Raw genomic sequence first — 20226 nt, forward strand, 5'->3', positions numbered from 1 at the left:
AAGCTAACCCCCCTTCTCATTTTACCCATCCACTCGCTCCAACTTAAATCTGTTTAAGCTATCAACTTCTACAATAACAGAAGGAAGTCTGTTCCACCAATCAGCTACCGGCTGGCTAAAGGCCAACTTCCATGCATCTATCCTACAACTGTCATTCCTCAATTTGAATTTATGCCATCTCAGGCAATTATTCTGAGCAAGAGCAAGAATCCCATCAGCATTGAGCATGCTCAAACCATTCAAGGCTTTAAACCTCAATCAGATCACCTCACAGGTGACTAGTCTCCAGACACTGTAATTTGCAAAACTTAAACCTTTCTTCGTAAGAGCAACCCTTTGTTATATTCACTAATCTTGTATCACTTCTCTTTACTTCTTCCAACAGCTCTACATCCTTCTTAAAATGAGGCCTCAAGACCTGTATAGAGTACTCAAGGTGTGTCTGACCATTGCCTTATACAAGGGTATAATCACCTCCTTATGTCTGCTAGAAAAATTCTTGTATATCATTGACAAGACACCATGAGCTACTCTTGCAGACTGTCTGCACTGCTCAGAAAACTTAATATCTGCCTGCACAATTACCCCCAGGTCTTTTTCACTCTCTACCACTGTCAGTGTAGTACCACACAGTTGATAAGTTACTCTGGGGTTACTGCTTCCCGTATGCAGTACTTGATATTTTTCAATGTTAAACTTCAGTTTCAAGCCCTCAGCCAATCTGCTCAACTTTTTAGATCCTGTTGCAGCAGCGTACTGTCATTAGTGTCATTAACAACCCTGCCAACTTTCATGTTGTCTGAAAACTTGGACATTAAGCCTGGTATACCATCATAAGTATCATTAATGAATACAGAAAACAACAATGGACCTAACACTGAACCCTGGGGGACTTCAATAATAACAGTCCATGAAGAGCAGTGTCCATTGATTACCACTCTGTCTTCTCCCACTCAACCCTCCCTTTATCCATAGCAGCAATTTGCCTCTAATGCCACACTGCTCCAATTTATTCAGCAGTCTTCCATGTGCAACAATATCAAAAGCCTTTCTAAGATCCAAATATATGATATCAAAATTATTCCCTGCGTCCATTTCCTTTGTGACTACATCATAGTATCCAATCACATTGGTCAGGCAAGACTTTGCCTTTACAAAACCATGCTGTGTCCGAGCTATAACCGAAGTCTTGTCTAGATGATCCTGCAGTGCCTCTTTAACCAGTCCCTCCATTAATCTTTCTGCAACAGAAGTTAAACTCACAGGTCTATAATTACTCGTGTTGCCCTTTGATCCTCCTTTGTGAATTGGGATCACATTTGCACATCTCCAGTCCATGGGTACCTCCCCTGAGTCGATGGAGGCTCTTATAATTATGGCTAAGGGTTTGCTTACTTCCTTTGTTGCCTCCTTTAATATAACTGGATAGATTCCATCCACCCCAGATGCCTTTCTTATATTTATCTTCAACAATTTCTCCTCCACTTTACTCTTAGTTATTACAAGATTATCTAGCTTACTGCCTGAGTTTAATACACCTTTGGCATTCTCCTCCCTGAATAACTCCTCATGTGTGAATGTAGATGCAAAATATTTATTTAGTTTGTCAGTTACCTGAGCAGGATCATGAGGAAGTTGAGAAAGGATAGATGTGTAGAAGTTTTCCTTCGGCCAGCGAGTGGTTGATTGTTGGAATAGGCATCTGTTGTTGTGGAACTGCATGATTTGAATAAATTCAAGGAATAACTATACAAACTTTTGGAAGGCAAGGATGGGAGAAGTGTGTATGCGTGTTTTGTTTTCTTTTTGCTGATGCTATATAACTTGATTTTTTGCATCATTTTCCGCAACTATTACTGTTATTGTCACATAACTAGCAATAATGATATTAAGAGTAGGAGACCAGCGAAATTACTTAAAAAATGCCTGTCACTGTTGAAAAAAAAAAAAACCTTGAATTAGGGTTGAATTTGAAAGTGTCTGCAATTCTGCCCAGACACGATAGGAGGGAGTGTATGATGAGATCCTTGTCGATCAATTCGGCCCTGAAAAGATTGTGCTAGGCTCAAGGGGTAGAATTTTTTTTCAGTCTGGTCTGTACTTGTTAACAGGAGGGACTGCTTCTATAGGGATGGGATACACTTAAATAGAAAGGGTGCAAGAATATTTGCTGATGCTATCAAGGCAGGGTTAGGAGGATCTGAAAGTTTGGGGGGATATAAGGACTAATAGCTTAACAGTAGCCGCTAGCACAGGTGAAAAGTGATTCTTGCACTGCCTCTATTGGAATGAGCAGCAGCCTGGAAAACAATTCGCAGGGTATTTCAGAGACTGCTGACAGTCATTGCAGTACAACTAAACACATGGGTTGTGCGTTAGGGTAGTCACGAATAGAAAGAGGTGCGTGTATACTTGCATATACACCAATGCTAGGAGTTTGGCAAATAAATTTGATGAATTTGAGGTGTTGGTCAATTGACATAATATTATAGTGTAGCTTAATTTAATTTATTAATTTAATTTAATTTGAGGTGTTGGTCAATACATCAAAGGCAGATATTGTTGGGATATCGGAGACGTGATGTCAAACAGATATAAACAATGCATAGCTGGAATTTGGGGGTACAATGTGTACAGGAATGATAGACAGGATAGGAAGGCAGGAGGGTTTATGCTATTAGTTAAGAAACACAAAATCCAAGGCAGTGCAGCCAGTCGACTTCACTGGAAAGTTCAGTGTCGAGTCAGTTTGGTGTGACATAAGCACTGGGAGATGAAAATTGAGAGTAGGAGTGTTTTATAGACCTAATGACTCTGATAAGTATAATGAGCAATTATGCAGAGAAATAGAGTGGCCCAGTAAATCAGTGTGTCTTATAATGGGGGATTTTAATCTTCCAGAGATTGACTGGAATTTGTGGGTTGGTCACTCACAGGCTAGCAAGGCTTTTGTGGATTTATTGGATGAATGTTTTCTACATCAGCATGTTCGGGAGGCAACTAGAGAGAGTAATACTCTTTATCTGATTATCAGTAGTGATTCTTCATGCATTAAGAATCTTCGCATAAAGGAACCACTAGGTGGCAGTGATCACAGAGTGCTGAAGTGGGATTTACTCAGAGATAACTACCATCTCAGATAAAGGGAAGAGTTTTTGCTTTCGTAAAGGTGACTACGGTGGTCTGAGACAGTATTTAAATTCTATACAGTGGGACCAACTGATGATGATGTTACCAACAGCAAATTCAAAATGGGAAGCATTCAAAGAATTGATCTTGGAAGCTGCTAGGCTTTTCATACCAACTAATAAATATTGTTCAAAATTTAGGCCTAAATTTATCTCAGATGAACTAATTAGACATGTTGCAGAGAAGAAAAATGAATGGGATAAATTGACAGGTGACACAGAAGCCTATGATAGATATATATATATATGCTGGTCTGTAACCAAGTCAACAAGTAGGTTAGACAGTCAAAGGCAGATTATGAGAAAACTTTGGCAAAGAATTCAAAGAAAAACAGCAAAGTGTTCTTTATTTATGTAAACTCTAGAAGGAAGGGGTTGAATCGGATTGGTCTACTGGCTATTGATGGTTCAACTGTTGATGATCCTGCTCAGGTGGCTAACAAACTAAATGAATATTTTCCATCTTTATTCACACAGGAGGAGTTATTCAGGGAAGGGAATGCCAGAGGTGAATTAAACTCTAGCAGTGAGCTAGATGATTTTGTAATAACTGAGAACAAAGTGGAGGAGAAATTGTTGAAGATAAATATAAAAAAGGCACCCAAGGTGGATGAGATTTATCCAGTTATATTAAAGAAGGCAGCAAATGAAGTAAGCAAACTCTTTGCCATAATTATGAGAGCTTCCTTGGATTCAGGGGAGGTACCCATGGACTGGAGATGTGCAAATGTGATCCCAATTCACAAAGTAGGATCCTAGGGCGACCTTTTTTTCTGCACCCATTCCATCGGCTCTACATCCTAGGTGGGTTCTGGGCCTGTAGTAGTAGTAGTAGTAGTGGCATGTGATGCAAGAAAGCAAGTGTATGAGCTTATGCAGCATCAGCCAAAAAAAAAAAAATCACACCATTCCTTCCAAATGCCTGTCCAGTTCCTCCTTAAATTTATTTAACCTGTCAACTTCCACAACGACAGATGGAAGTTTGTTCCAGCAATTAACCACCCGCTGGCTAAAGACAAATTTCCGCACATCTATTCTACATCTGTCTTTTCTTAATTTGAATTTGTGCCCCCTTAGGTTCGTAATCTGAACAAGTGGAAGGATCCCCTCAGAATTCAGTGTGCTCAACCCATTCAAGGCTTTATACACCTCAATCAGATCACTGCGCAGGTGCCTAGTCTCCAGCTACTGCAATTTGCAGAACTTAAGCCTCTGTCGGTAAGAGGATCCCTTCATTCCCCTCACCAATCTTGTTGCCCTTCTCTGTCCACGCTCAAGTAAATCTACATCCTTCCTAAAATGAGGCCTCCAGACCTGTACGCAGTACTCAAGGCGTGGCCTGACCATTGCCTTATACAGAGGGACAATCACCTCCTTCTCCCTACTAGCAAAATTCTTATATATCATTGACAAAACCCCATGACCTGCCCTGGCAGCCTGTCTGCATTGCTCAGAAAACTTCATATCTGACTGCACAATTACTACCAGGTCTTTTTCATTTTCTACCACCTTAAGTGTAGCACCACACAGTTGGTACGTTTCTCTGGGGTTACTTCTACCAATATGCAGTACTTTGCATTTGTCAAGGTTAAACTTCAGTTGCCACTTCTTAGCCCATCTGCCCAAATTATCTAGATCCTGTTGCAGTAGCACACTGCCATTACTGTCATTAACAACCCTCCCAACCTTTGTATCATCTGCAAACTTCGACATTAAGCCTGATATACCTTCATCAATATCATTGATAAATATACAAAACAACAGTGGACCTAACACCGAACCCTGTGGGACTCCACTAATAACAGTAGTCCACGAAGAGCAGCACCAATTGATTACCACCCTCTGTCTTCTCCCACTTAACCATCCTTTTATCCATTGTAGCAACTTCACCTTAATACCATTCTGCTCCAATTTGTACAATAGTCTTCCATGTGCAACAGTGTCAAAAGCTTTCCTGAAATCCAAATATATGATATCAAAATTATTTTTGCATCCAGTTCCTTTGTAACCACATCATAATATCCTATCAAATTTGTCAGACAAGACTTTCCCTTAACAAACCCATGTTGTGTCTGAATTATTGCTGCAGTCTTGTCTAGATGATCGTGCAATGCATCTTTAACCAGTGACTCTATTTTACCCGGAACAGAAGTTAAACTAACTGGTCTGTAATTACTTGTATCACCCTTCGATCCCCCTTTGTGAATTAGGGATACGTGTGTACATCTCCAGTCTGTGGGGATCTCCCCGGAGTCCAAGGATGCTCTCATAATTATGTCTAAGGGTTTTCTTAGTTGCTTTGCCGCCTCCTTTAATATAACTGGATAGATCCCATCCACCCCAGGTGCTTTTTTTATGTTTAAATTCAACAATTTCTCCTCCACTTTTCTTTCAGTTATTACGAAATCATTAAGTATCCTGCTACAATTTGATAACCTTCTGCCATTTTCAAACTTTAATAATTCCTCATGTGTGAATGTAGATTCAAAATACTCATTCAATTTGTTTGCTATCTGAGCAGGATCATCAACAGTCGAACCATCGATGTCAAGTGGACCAATGAGATTCATCCCCTTCCTTTAAGAGTTTATATAAGTAAAGAAATTCTTTTTGTTTTTTTTTTTTAGCATCTTTTGCCAAGGATTTCTCGTAATCTGCCTTCACCTGCGATGGCTTTCATCAACCGGTGAAATACCACCACTTTGCTTATTGGAGGCTTGAAGTGGGTGAAACCCATGTTTAGTCTCTAGAGCAAAGTTTCCGGCATACCCCTCCCCCCATACTTCTCCTTCAACCCTAACCCAAGCACGGTACTAAAGTACTATAGGTTCTAATACCTCTCGTGTTTGGGGTTCACATAAAAAAAAAAAAAAAAAAAAAAAAAAACCTCCTTTGTGACCTGATTACAGATTAACTTATATCTGCCATAGGCTTCTGAGTCGTTTGATAATTTATATGCGTCCCATGCATTTTTCTTCTCTGTTACGAGTCTCATTAGTTCATTAGATAACAATTTTGGCCTAAACCTTGAACCATATTTCTTAATAGGTATGAAACTTAGTAGCATCCACGATTAATTCCTTGAATGCTTCTCACTTAGAATTTACTGTTGATAACATTGTCAGTTTATCCCACTGTACAGAATTTAAAAACTGTCGGAGACCACTGTACTCACCTTTACGGAAGCAAAAACCCTTTCCTTTACTCCTGATGGTAATTAAATATTTAAGTAAATCCCACATCAGTACACTGTGATCACTGCCACCTAGTGATTCCTTTATCTGCAAATTCTTAATACACGAATGATCACTGCTGATAACCAGATCAAGAGTATTACTTTCTCTGGTTGCCTCTCGAACATGGTGCTGCAGAAAACAATCATCCAATAAATCCACAAAAGTCTGACTAGTGTGTGAGTGAGCAACGCACAAGTTAAAATCCCCCATTATAAGACATTCCGATTTACTAGCTCACTCTATTTCTCTGTGCAATTGTATACTCTGTTTACCATTCTCCAGTTGTGGCCTGACCATTGCTTTATAGAAAGGGATAATCACTTTCTTCTCCCTACTATAAAAATTCCTGTATGTCATTGATAAAATCCCCATGAGCTCTCCTGGCAGCTTGTTTGCACTGCTCAGAAAACTTCATATGTAACTGCAAAATTATCTACAGTCCTTTTTTTATTTTATACTGCCCTGAGTGTAGTATGATATGATACTTGTTGTTATGTTAATATTGGATTACTGTTACCCATATGCAATATCTGGCATTTGTCGCTGTTAAACTTCAATCGAGATTTCTCAGCCCACCCGCCTAATATTTTAGGTCTTGTTATAGTATCATTCCTTGATTTCTGCCATTAATCACTCTGCCAGCCTTTTTATCATGTGTAAATTTACACATTAAACCTAATATACTTTCATCAATATCATTAATAAATACAGAAAACAACAACAGGCCCAGCACCGAACCCTGTGAGACTCAGTTAATGCTATTAGTCCACGAAGAGCAGTGTCTACTGATTACCAATCTGTCTTCTCCCACTCAACCATTTCTTTATTGAAACAGTAACTTGCCTGTACTCAGTAACTGTAGTCAGTAACTCAGCTAATGATATTACTTCACAAATAGCGGTGTCCATGATCACCAATCTGTCTTCTCCCACTCAACCATTTCTTTATTGAAGCTGTAACTTGCCCATAATTACACACTGTTTCATTTTTTTTAGAAGTCATTTATGTGCAGCAGTATCAAAAGCTTTTCTGAAATCCATGTACAGTAGAGTATTGAAAATCCGGACAGCAATAATTCGAAACGTCAGTGATCCAAATGTACCAGCATTTATTTATTTATTATTATTATTTTTTAAATGCCGGTGCCATGATATAATTACAGTAAGCGCCAGTTATTGTGATTACATTTGCGAATCAAATTTTTATTCTGCTAAATGGCAATTCTAATAAGCGAAAATTGGAGAAATATCATCGACAGGCTATAAAAATGAAGATATAAAGCACAAACTACATTTTTATTACCTTATCAATTCAAAAAATTAAATGATATGTGAAAATCGGAAGAATATTATTCACAGGTTAGCAAAATAAAAATAAACATATGGTAATATAAAAAAAAATAATATACATATAGTACTAATTGGACATTGCGAGTAGCCCGATTGGTAGGATCGCTATACTTCCCGCACTGTGTGGAAAAGACCTGAATTCATGTCCTGTCAATGACGAGAGGAACTTTTATAGGCCTTTTTCACAACACGAAAAAACCAAGCCACACTCTCAGTCGAGTGTGGCTTGGTTTTTTCTTCCTGGAAACCCTGTTTTTTTTTTTTTGGCCAGCAAACAGGAAATCAACCTCAGAACACATGCAATTTACAGACAATATGGCCTTAGTCACTATTGCTCCTAAAACCATATGACACTCAGTACTAACTAAACATAACAATTTGTAATCTGATATGGTTTACCAATGATTTTATTCCGAATGTCAAGAAGTATCATGAACGGAATTTGTTTTTGAGGAAGATGATAGCTTAAATAAATTTAAGGCTGAACTAGAGATACATTTGGAAGGGTCCCCCCGGCTGATGCTATGTAAGCTTGGTTTCTTGCATCATATGCCTCAACTAATGTTAATGCTGATTTACTTTATGGCCATAACATTAAAAAATTGCAGGCAGTTTGTGAATTCCAATTTGCTTTCGGAGATAAAAGAGGCAGATGTAATTAAAAGTGGAAAACTTTGAAATATTATTCTTAATTCTCTCTCTTTTGTTATAAAAATAAAAATAATAAGTGTTGTAATTTCTGTACAGCAAATTTGAAGGAGTAAGCAAAGCTCTCTTGACAATTTTTGCTGGCATCTCTTCTGAGATGCCACATTCCAGGAAGAATTGATACCAGAAGAAAAGATGCCCTTTGACAGTGGGAGATCATTAGAATTGAGATATATGCCTTGTTCTCACCTGGCATCTGTTGCAAACCAAAGAAATAAAAAAAAATAATAAAAAAAAATAGAAATTTTTTATTTCAAAAAAAAATAATGAGTTAGAGAATAAATATCAGTGGCAAAAGTACATGAGGAGATTTGATTTCATTTAGAAATAAAAAAAATAAAGAAAAAAAATCCAAACTTGGATATGTCAAATGCCATATTAATAAGCAACAGAAGGCTAAAGGTTCTTTGCACCACTTCCTCTGTGTGCTGCACATGGCTAATCTTCCACCTCTACCACTTATCAAAAACTTCATCAGAATGTATTGGATCCACCATTTGATGAAGAGCCATGGGGATGCCTTTGACCATCTCACTGTTGCTTACCAATTTCCATCACATTCCCTAGAAACACCGAATGCTCATTAGGAATCAGTACACACTTTGTAAACTAATCACTAAAAGTATTGACTGCTTGGCATATCCCCGTTAATTTGCCTGCCATCCCAACGGGTAGGAAATTAATTCTAATCCACCATTTCCATTGATGCCCAGTTCACCTATCTGAATCATCTGATTTCCTAATTTGAGATTTAACTCTACAAAGTTATATTTTACTAATTTTCCCTTTATTTAATTAACTCTTCTGTCATCAAGGCTTTTAAGGACTATGTAAATAATACTTGTAAATAATTTTTAATTAATTTGACATTTAAGGGCTTATGCCTCAGGCTGCATTTTGCTATTCACAATATGAGATGTAACTTAAATGATGCTGCCTTTGCAAAATATTTGCTAATTCAGAGTTAGCTGTTTACTGATATGATGGATTCGCACTAACTTGTACGTAGTTGATTTGACAATGTAATGCTGTCTCTCTCTCTCTCTCTCTCTCTCTCTCTCTCTCTCTCTCTCTCTCGTTGTCTGTGAAATAATTAATGGTTAAGCTGATATAAATTTTATTAACTCAAAGTACATTTTACTTATTTTTTCATATTAGACTAATTTTTATATTAAAATAATAAATGTCTGTTATAATTAAGACTGTTGCCCTAAGTCTCTTATTGAGTAGCTGACTTAATTAGATAGCGAAAGCTTATTTTGTAAATGTGTTTAATAATTTTATGTTGTAAGTAACTAATAAACACACATGAGGTGTGGCTATAAAGATCCTGGATTGACTTGATAAGTAAATTAAAATTGAATTTTCTGATGATTTTCCTTTTTCCCCTTCACCCTTCAGTAGTTCCCTTAGGCAAGAAAGTATTCTTCTCTGAAACAATCTGAAAACATGCCACTTTGATTAAAATTTTTATTCTTGAAAAGAAAATGGAGTCAGGTGTAGCCAAATGAGGAGAGCTAGGAGGATATTCCATCTGATTGGTCCATTTTATTACTCATTATTACAGCTAATGACATGTCCCAGATAAGTATATGACTCCACCTTTTCAATTACTGCTCCTTCAATAATTATATCCCTTTCTGTGGCATACAAGTTCATCATTACTTTTGCTTTAGCTTTATTCATCTTTAGTCCAAAATCCGTACTAACTCTGCATAACTGATTAAGATTTTCCTCTAATTCATTAGGATCGTGGAGTATACTTTGTTCAGACCTTCATTTCAAGTCTGATAGGTAATTTAAAAAAATACTCATTATCCTTCTTCACTTGCTTTGCTATCATTTTGATACTAGAACTTCTTTGATAGTATGAGAAAATTCATGCACATTTTCACTATTTTCATTAGTTTTTGCTGTTGCCAGATGCTTTATCATGAAGCATCATGAATATTGTTAATTACTATTTTATCCATTTCAGAAAATAATTTGTACCACTCATAAATTTATCCCTTTCACATTGCAGTTTCTGCATAAGGTATTGTTACAATTCTTAATTTTTGGATTGAGATCACATACTGTTTCATTAATTTTTCAGACATTTGCATATTTTTGACACAAAAACCCAGCATTTATTGTGAGAGACATGATATAACATGCACTGGCAGCTTTGCCATTGTTGCAACAGTGAATTATTATTATGATGATGATGAAGATCTCTTCATCTTCATCAGCCATTTTCAATCCACTGCAGGATGAAGGCCTCTCCAGCAACTTTCCACTTCCTTCTGTTTTGTGCAGTGACCATCCATTTACTACCCACAAACTCATGAATTTCATCTGTCCATCTCTGTTGTTGTCTTCCAGGTTTTCTTCTAACTCCTCTTGGTACCATTCTGTTATTTTCTTATGTTTTTGAGCTGTGTCTCCTGCCTAAGACCATTTTAGTTCTTTAGTTTTGATAAGAATGTCCTTTACTTGAGTTTGCTGCCTAATCCATGTGTTTCTCTTCTTATCTAACAGTCTGATTCCCAATATAATTCATTCCATTCCTCACTGTGTAGTTCTCAACTTCTCTTCCATTCTTTTGGTGAGTGCCCAAGTTTCACTTCCATAAGTCATGGTGGAGAGTATACATTGGTTCATTTTTTTACATTTCAGACAAATTGGGATATTGCTCCTCAGTATGTGACTATATTTCCTGAATGCTATCCATCAAAAATTTATTATTCTCTTGACTTCCAGCCATTTATTATTATTACAGCTAATGACTGTCCCAGATAAGTATACGACTTCACCTTTTCAATTACTGCTCCTTCAATCATTATCTCTTTCTGTGGCATACTTGTTCATCATTACTTTTTTTTATTTTTTTATTTTTTTGTCATATTCATCTTTAGTCCAAAATCCTACTAACCCTGCATAACTGATTAAGATTTTCCTCTAATTCTTTGGAATCGTGGCTTATGACCACAATGTCATCTGCAAATCGTAAATGGTTTAGGTACTCTCCATTCACATTGACTCCTTTCTGCGGCCAGTCTAATCTTCTGAAAGCTTCCTGAAGGGCAGCAGTAAACAACTTCAGAGATATTGTGTCTCATTTTCGAACTCCTTTCTCAATTTTAAATGTACTACTGTCTTTGTCTAGTCTAATAAAGGAGGTAGTATTTTCTTCAAAATCATAATATATGGGTTATCTGTGCCTTGTGTTTCCAGTGCCTGAAACATTCTTATGCTGTATGGAGTCAAATGGGCACCTGTGAGGTGATCTGATTGAGGTGTATGGATGGTTTGAGCATGCTCAATGCTGATGGGATTCTTGCTCTTGCTCAGAATAATTGCCCAAGAGGGCATAAATTCAAATTGAGGAAAGGCAATTGTAGAATAGATGTGTGAAAGTTTGCCTTTAGCCAGCATGTGGTTGATTTCTAGAACAAACTTCTGTCTGTTGTTGTAGAAGATGATAGCTTAAATAGATTCAAGGCAGAACTAGACAAACATTTGGATTGAGTGGATGGGTGAAATTAAAATTTTTTTTTGCCTGATGCTGTATAAGCTTGCTTTCTTGCATCATGTGCCTTTGCTAATGCTAATAATATATGGGGTATATATGCATTGTCTTTCCAGTGCCCAAAACATTGCCTTATGCTGTATGGAGTCAAATGCCTTTTCATAATCCACAAATGCCATGTTTGGTGTTTATAATGGTGTTTGGTTGTGTAATGGTGTTTTATATTCATTTGCTTTCTCCATTAGCTGTGACATTACGTGAAGGTGATTCATAGTTGAGAATCCTGACCTAAAGCCAGCTTGCTCTTTTGGTTGTTTCTCATCAAGTATTCTTTCTAATCTGTTAGTAATGACCCTTGTGAACAACTTGTAGATGTGGGATAACAAGATAATTGGTCTATAATTTCCAATTTCTGATTTATCTCCTTTCTTATGCAGCGAAACTATGATTGCATTATTCCACTCATTGGGCGTCACACCTTTTCTAATACATTTTGTGAAGAGTCCTGCCAGTTTTTGTGTCATGTCTTTTCCTCCCAATTTTAAAAACTCTACAATAACTTCTTTTTCCCCTGGGGCTTTCTGATTCTTCATTTTCTGCAACGCATATTCTGCCTCATCAAGAAGGATATTGGGTATGTTTTTTGTACTACTGATTTGCGATCCATCTTTCCCAATGCTGGCATCATTTCCTTGTATAATTCTCTCTAGTAGTCTTCTGCTATTTGAATTATGCCTTCTCTGCTATTTATAAGTACACCCTTGCTATTCTTCAGTTTCAGTATCATCTGTCTTTCTGTATTACTGCTCATGGCTGCTGAATTAAATCCTTTGTTTTCTCTTAATGCTTGTTCTGCTTTTGTTGTTTTAAATTTTATGTCCTCTCTGAGTCTCTTTCTAATGGCTTTGCATAACTCAGTATACTAAATTTTCTCCTTGTCAGTGTTTATCTTGCTCTTCATCTGTCGTCTTCGGTTCATGACGACAAGTGTTTATTGACTAATTTTTTCTTTTTTCAATTTCTTTTTACCTATAGGTTTCTTGGGCTTTATCACTTTCAGAAAATTGTAATATTTCTAGTCGATATCTTGGTCCTGAGCAGTCTGAAAAAACTCAAACTTGTTCTTAAATTCCAGTACATACTGCTTTTTATCCTCTTCTGGTATCTCAAAGACCTTTGTCTCGAGTCTCGAGACAAAGTGTCTCGAGTCATTTACTCGAGTCAGTGTTTTCCTTTCTTTACTTACATCTATATCAAGTGTGCATCTTACCATTCTGTGATCACTTCCAACATTTACCTCATTCAGAACAGTAACATCATTCACGATATATCTTCAGCGCCTCTGTAGCCAGGTGGGAAGGAGCAGCAGTGCATAGCACACGGTTCTTAATTAGACCGGGTTTCGAGCCTGTCACCACCAAATACGGATAATGCGGTAAGGTTAGGGAATGACCACCACATATTCCCGGAGCAATATGGCCTTAGTTGCTAATGCTCCTAAAAACCTAACATAACACATAACACACACACGATATATCTTCTGTTAGTGAGGATGAAATCGACTTCATTAGTTGTTAATCCATTTGGGCTCTTCCATGTCCACTTTCTGTTCACCCTTTTCTTGAAAAAAGTGTTTATTTCTGACATTCCTCGAGATTCTGCAAATTCCACAAGTCTTTCACCTCTTTCATTTCTTTCATCAATTCCAAAATTTCCTATAGTTCCCCTTTCTGCACTGTTTTGTCTCTTTCCAACCTTAGCATTGAAGTCCCCCCTAACGATAGCGTAGTGGGTTTTCTGCTCATCTAGAAGAATCTCAATTCCGGTGTACATTTCTTCAACCTCTTCATCATCATTACTCGATGTTGGTGCATAAATCATTATAACCTTTAACCTATACCTCTTAGAAATCCTGAGTTCTCTTGACATCCTTGGTGATGTACTTTTGAATTCCAAAATATTTTGTCTTTTATATCTTTATGGACCAGAAAGCCAACTCAAACTTCACTCCTTTCACTGTTTCCATTGGCGTACAGCAGATTTTCACTGGATAAACTTATAAGTGATTCATTTCTTCTTCTTGTTTCAGCCAAACTGATGATATTCGAATTCACATTTTCTGATTCCTTTTCCAACTGTAATATCCTTCTTCCTCGATGAGCGATCTTGCATTGTAACAGGCCATGTTCAGTTTCCATGCATGGCAGCCTGGTCGTACCCAGAGATTCTTGGCACCCTCTGCTTCCACTCTGTTCCTCTTGCTGCCATAAGAGGGGGAGGGAGTGAAAGCTGCTGGTGACTGATGGCCAATTGTTTCATCTTACTTTCATGTGCTGGAGGGTTTGGTCTATTCCTCTGCACGCTGACCAGGCATCTTGAAGAGGACCACTCTACACATTCGTTGCCACCTAAGTGCCCTAACAGGGCTTACATCGAGAAGGTGTGCATGAGTGGATTTTAGGGAGGCAGGCCTGACTTCTGCTAAATCTTCTGAAATAGAAAGATATTGGATCCATCAGTGATTTAGACTGAATGTCTGATAACACACAGAATGCCTGTTCCCCTCTAAGTCCCAGTAACAGTAGTCCCTTACAATGACTATTCCAGGAAATTTCTAGCTACACCTCATATATGTGTTTGTACACACAATATACAAAGAGAAAGGAAGAGGTATTTTTTTTTTATACAGGCAGTTAGGTTGATGAGTAGCTTTTTAATTAGTAGAATAATTATTATTTCAATTTCATTTTTTCAGGAGACTTATTAAATTTATTAAAATGGAAGGCACATCCTGATCGTATTCAAGAAACACTGCATAAAGTTATGAAGCTGAATGGCGAGGAAATTGTTAAGGTAAAAAAAAAAAAAAAATTATTCGAAGTTTTAGATTTTTGCAAGGTATTAATACTGTTAGTATTGGCAACATGATGCAAGGAAGCAAAGGCCTGACGTAGCCGAGTGGTCAGGAGTGTTTGTGCAATAGTACAGGCTTGAGTGAACCGTGGTTCACTCAAGTATTGATTGATTTACTGTAAAGTCTACTGATCTGGTGGTCATGCATGAGTATAAAGAAGGCCAAAGCTTATAGTACCCAAAAAAAAAAAAAAAAAACACCTTTGTCCAAAAAAAAACACCCCATTGTCTCTTATACAAGGGGATAAACACATCTTTGTTCCTGCAGGCAAAGTTTTTATATATTATTTACAGAACCCCAATGGACTGTTCTAGCAGTTTGTTGTAATGCTTAGAGATTGTTATGTCACTCTGTACAGTTTCATGAAGATTTTTTTCCTGCTCTGCTACATTCAGTTTGGCACCACCCAGATGGTACGTTATTCTGGGATTACTGGTGCTTTACGAGGTTTAATATATTTGCTATTTAAGTGGATTAATACATGTGCTACTTAAGAGGTTTAGTTAAGTTTTCACTACATAAATTGAGGTTTAGAAATGATAAATGCAAGTACTTTTTGCATTTATCATTGTTACATCTGAATTATCATTTTCCAACCAATCTGCCTAGTTTATCTAGATCAGCTTTTTACAGATTTTTTCATAATTCATGAAAATATTACAATAGAAATTGTAGATGGGCTCCATTTCAGGTTAATACTCTGATATCACTGATATCTATATACATTGCACAATAAATAAATTTCACAATAAATTTCAATGTAATTGGTAAAAGATGTACATAAAATCAGCAAATTTTCGCAAGAAATTTTGAATGGTATTTTTTAAATTAAACAACAAAAAATTTTATGTTAATTCTAAAGCAAAATGAAAAACAATTAAATGTAATATTGATCATAAATTTAAATTACTGAAAATAATAGAAAGAAGTATTTATGAATTGTAGTGTTACAAGAAAACAAAGTATTTATGAATTGTGTTACAAAGTATAAAATTTAAGTTTAATGTTTTGTACATGTGAGTTATGGAATTTATTTTTGTTTCAGATTATTTCCATCAGCCTGGGTTTTTAAAGATGTTTGGATATGTATAACATATGCAAAAAGACTATCCATTAACTTGGATCTTAATTTAGACTTGCTTATATCCAAAGTAGAGAATGTTTCTTCACAGACATAAGTACAGTAAACTCCCGCTATTCGTGGGGGTTACGTTCCTGAGAAATGTTGTGAATACCGAAAACGCGAATACAGAGTTATGGCTCCCATAGTAATGAAGGGGTTCCATTCCAAAGTATGAAATATACATATAAGAAAAACTAGTCTAAAATTTTGTCTATGTATGTATTATATGTACCTTCATAATAAGACTATGTACATAGACAGTACATAGTGAAATGCAAGCATATGGCATTGAAATGAAAATAAGAAACAATTTAATATTAAATGTAATATTTATTAGAAATTTCAAACAAATCTTTGAAATCAGTGCCTTTGCTAGCAAAAAAACTTATCCCACCAGTGCTATCACCAGTTTCGCTAAAGTGTTGATAAAGGAGTTTTGCCTTTACACGAATGATGAGTGAACTTAACGGAATTTTATTTTGAGTTCGGTCTTCTATCCACAGATTTAAAGCCTTTTCCATTTTTTCTAATTTAACATCACGAGTTACAGAGCAAATTTTTGAAGCAATTAGCGCGTTTTCACGGACACTACGGCAGATTTTTTGTTCTGATTTTTTGATTGATCGTACCATTGACTCATTGATTTTATAATGTTTTGCCACTGAGGAGACACTTTCACCATTAGAAATTTTGTCTAATAACTCAATTTTATTCGCTAATGTCATCACCTTCTTTGATATTTTCACATTTCTCTTGTTATTCGTAGCCATATTTTTGTAGGGGTTAGAAAGAACTTGTCCACAATAAATTCACTTTCTTCCATTAACACACTCGAAAAAAGTCTGTTTTACACTGCAGAACGGTAGATTTATCACTTTTGTAAGCATATCAATTCATAAATTGATAAATTTATTCAATCTATAAGCATATAAATTAAAAGCAAACGACGAAACCCTCCATGACAAGTGCATAGCACATACTGAACAAGCATTAGTGAGAAACATCCCTGCTAACGATTTTGTCAACTCTTCCCCCACCCACTGAGCGTTGTTTTGACCAGGAAAGATAATTTTAGCCACGCCCATGTTTTTTATGGCAGAAAATATTCATGGCCCTTTAAAATTCACATTTTTTTAGGTTTCATTTTATATTAAATCGGCGATCGCGAATACGCGAAACCACGAATACAGATACCGCGAATAGCGGAGGTTTACTGTACTTCCAAATAACAAAGCCATTCGATGTCCATGTTTTTGTATTTCTGGATATTCTTCTCGTTAGAGTTCTTTATAAAAACTCATCAAACTCTTATCATGATAAGATGCCTTTGCTTTGGTGCTCTCTTGTAGATTAATCAATTCTGATTGAATATTTACAGGGGCATTCTCTAGATCAGTGTTTTGCAAACTGTGTTCCGTGAAGCACTAGTGTTCCATGAAAAATCGTAAATAATAATAAAAAAATTAAAATAAAATAAATAAATTTTGCATTTTTTTTGCTTTGGTTGGAGGTTCAGAAGACGAAAGAAGATATTTGTTGACATCAGATTTGAGCTTCTGTAGACTGTAATTTTCAGGAAATACGTATGAAGGAAGGTTGTTCCAGAAAACGGCAGTTGAATAAATAAATATGGAAGATGAAAAGTTGGTTCCGTGAGTTTGAAGTTGGACAGTAAATGGATGTTGGCTGGTGCCAGCACTTGTTCTGACTTCAGACTGTTTGGAAAGAGAGAGCGGGAATTATAGAAGCCAATTCACAAGAACAGTGCCCATGGAAGTATCTGTAGAAGAGACGTGCAGCAGAAACAGTACGTCTGTGAGACAGCGAGTGGAGAGAGAGAGAGAGAGAGAGAGAGAGAGAGAGAGAGAGAGAGAGAGAGAGAGAGAGAGAAGCCTGAGAGAGGTTTTGGGGGCACCACTCCAGATGTGAGAACAATATTCGATGGCAGGGCAGATTTACGATTTATACAGAGTGAGCAGCTGTTTGGAAGAAAAGTAACGCCGAGAGCAATATTTGTAATGTGGTTGTGCCAAGAGAGATTAGAAGTCAGGGTAATCCCCAAAAGAGATATATCATTTTGTCTAGAAATTGGAGTGTCACTAAAGATAAGCAAAGGAGCAGAAAAATCCTTTTTGCGAGATATAAGACAATACTGACTTTTAGAAGGGTTGAAATCAACTAAGTTGTCTTTACCCCACTAGAGAATTACCTGAAGATCGGCATTTAAGCAATTGGTAGAAGATTTTCAAGGTTGAAGCTGATTGACAGGACAAAGTTTCTCAAAATGGATAGTGGAATGCAATGTGCTATCATCGGCAAAACTATCTATGGGATTTCCAGTCAATGGAAGAAGGTGATTAATATGCAAGAGGAAAAGAGTGGGGGGAAAGAACTGAACCTTGGGGAACACTGGCATTAGTGGAGAAGTTAGAAGACAGAGAGCCATCTACTATCACCCTCAGTGAGAAATCCAAGAGAAAACTGGATAACCAATTACAAAGAACAGTTGGCAAACCATAAGATGGAAGCTTGTTTAGAAGACCTTTGTGCCAAACGCCATCAAAAGCATTTGAGATGTCATCAGCAACTGCTTGTGTTATCACCGAACTTATCTATTGAATCTGTACATAAATGGTTAACATAAGCCAGAATATCACCAGTGGATCAACACTGACGGAATCCATAGTGGCAATCATTGATCAGACAGAAGGTGTATAGTTAGTTTAAGAGTTGGTGGTTAATTGATTTCTCCATTACTTTAGAAAGAGTAGAAGTAATTGCAATGGGACGATAATATGATGTGAGGGATTTGTCATCCTTTTTATGAATTAGCTGGATATGAGCAAATTTCCAAGCTAAAGGAAAAACACCTTTGGAAAAAGAAAAAAGTGAAAGTGAATAAGAATAGGAGTAAATTCAGAAGCACAGGTTTTGAGAACAAGTGGAGAAATACCATCGGGATCTGGAGCTTTCTTAGCATCAAGATTCGTCAAAATCCTTCTGACATCCTTTTGACATAAGACCACAGGAGACATTGAATGGAGCATGTTGGGAATGGTGGGAGGTGTTTTACAGAGATCATTAATCCATTAGTTGGAAAGAAAATGGGATGCTAGCAGGTCAACTTTATCCTTGGCCGAAGTGACAGCAGAACCATCTGGTTTGGACAGAGGTGGGAGCAGAGATGGCCAAAAGTTGTGGCCAATAGCTTTGGCAAGGGATCAGAATGCTCGGCTACCATTAGGGCAAGAAGCAAATTTTCTACTCTTTGTATGTTCATACTCTAGTTTGGACTGATTAATAACTGCTTTACAATTGTTGTGAGCTTTGGTGTAGGCAGAAAATGAAACTGAAGAATTAGAAACAAGCCAATTACGATATGCAACATTCTTCTCTTGAACAGTCTTAGCACATTTATTGGAAAACCAAAGTTTAGATAAAGAACGAGATTTTAAAGTGGAGTGTGGGATAAAGGATTCCATTCCTGCAAGAATAATTTCACTGACACAATCTGAGCAAACGTTGATATCAGAAGTTTTGAAACAGTAATCTGACCAAGGGAAAGAAGAAAAGAAATCTCGCAGGTCATCCCCTTTTGCATTTTTGTAATGCCAAAGAACACGAGGTTGGAAATAGCCATGAGATAAAGGCTCCATTGGAGAAGAGACAATCACCAAGTTGTGATCTGAAGTGCCTAAATGACCTCTCACTCGACCGTGTACTTAGAAGGGTTGTTTGTGAGATAAAGATCAAGCGTGTTGGCTGTATGATTAGGATATCCAGTATTCTTGTAGGTAAATGAACAATCTGTGCAAGGTCATTAGTAATTGCAAAAGCCTCAGCATCTCGACCAGCTGGGTCGGTGTGACTAGAAAACGGAAGGCAGCTGGAGTTGTGAACATTAAAATCACCAAGGAAAATTAGCTCACTGTTAGGAAAGTTGGACTGGAGAAAGTGAAGTTGCAAAGAGATGAAGTCAAAGAGTTCCAAGTGATTAGTGGAGTTGGGAGAACCGTAGAGAATTTGACATAATGAGGTAGAGAGATTTTAAGCCAGAGAAGATCAAAGAGAGGAGATTCCAAATTGCCAAGTCTCTGACAGGGAATATCAGAACGGACATATGCACAAGTACCACCTTTGAGGTGAAAGGAATCATACAGCAAATAATTTGGGCATCTGAGATGAGCAGTAGTTGAA

At 37.0% G+C, this 20226-nt stretch overlaps 1 protein-coding gene across 1 annotated transcript in view; it reads left to right on the forward strand.

The window, feature by feature from the left end:
- The window catches only part of spg (dedicator of cytokinesis spg), a 916969-nt gene that overhangs the window by 336308 nt on the left and 560435 nt on the right, over positions 1 to 20226 (forward strand). Inside the window, exon 20 of the mRNA XM_090372306.1 lies at positions 14748 to 14845. Within this exon, the coding sequence (XP_090228432.1) occupies positions 14748 to 14845 (98 nt within the window). The remainder of the gene's footprint in view (positions 1 to 14747; positions 14846 to 20226) is intronic.

The sequence above is a fragment of the Mastigoproctus giganteus genome, chromosome 4, assembly GCF_048544385.1.
Source record: "Mastigoproctus giganteus isolate SK-2022 chromosome 4, ASM4854438v1, whole genome shotgun sequence".
Classification (NCBI taxonomy): Eukaryota; Metazoa; Arthropoda; class Arachnida; order Uropygi; family Thelyphonidae; genus Mastigoproctus; species Mastigoproctus giganteus.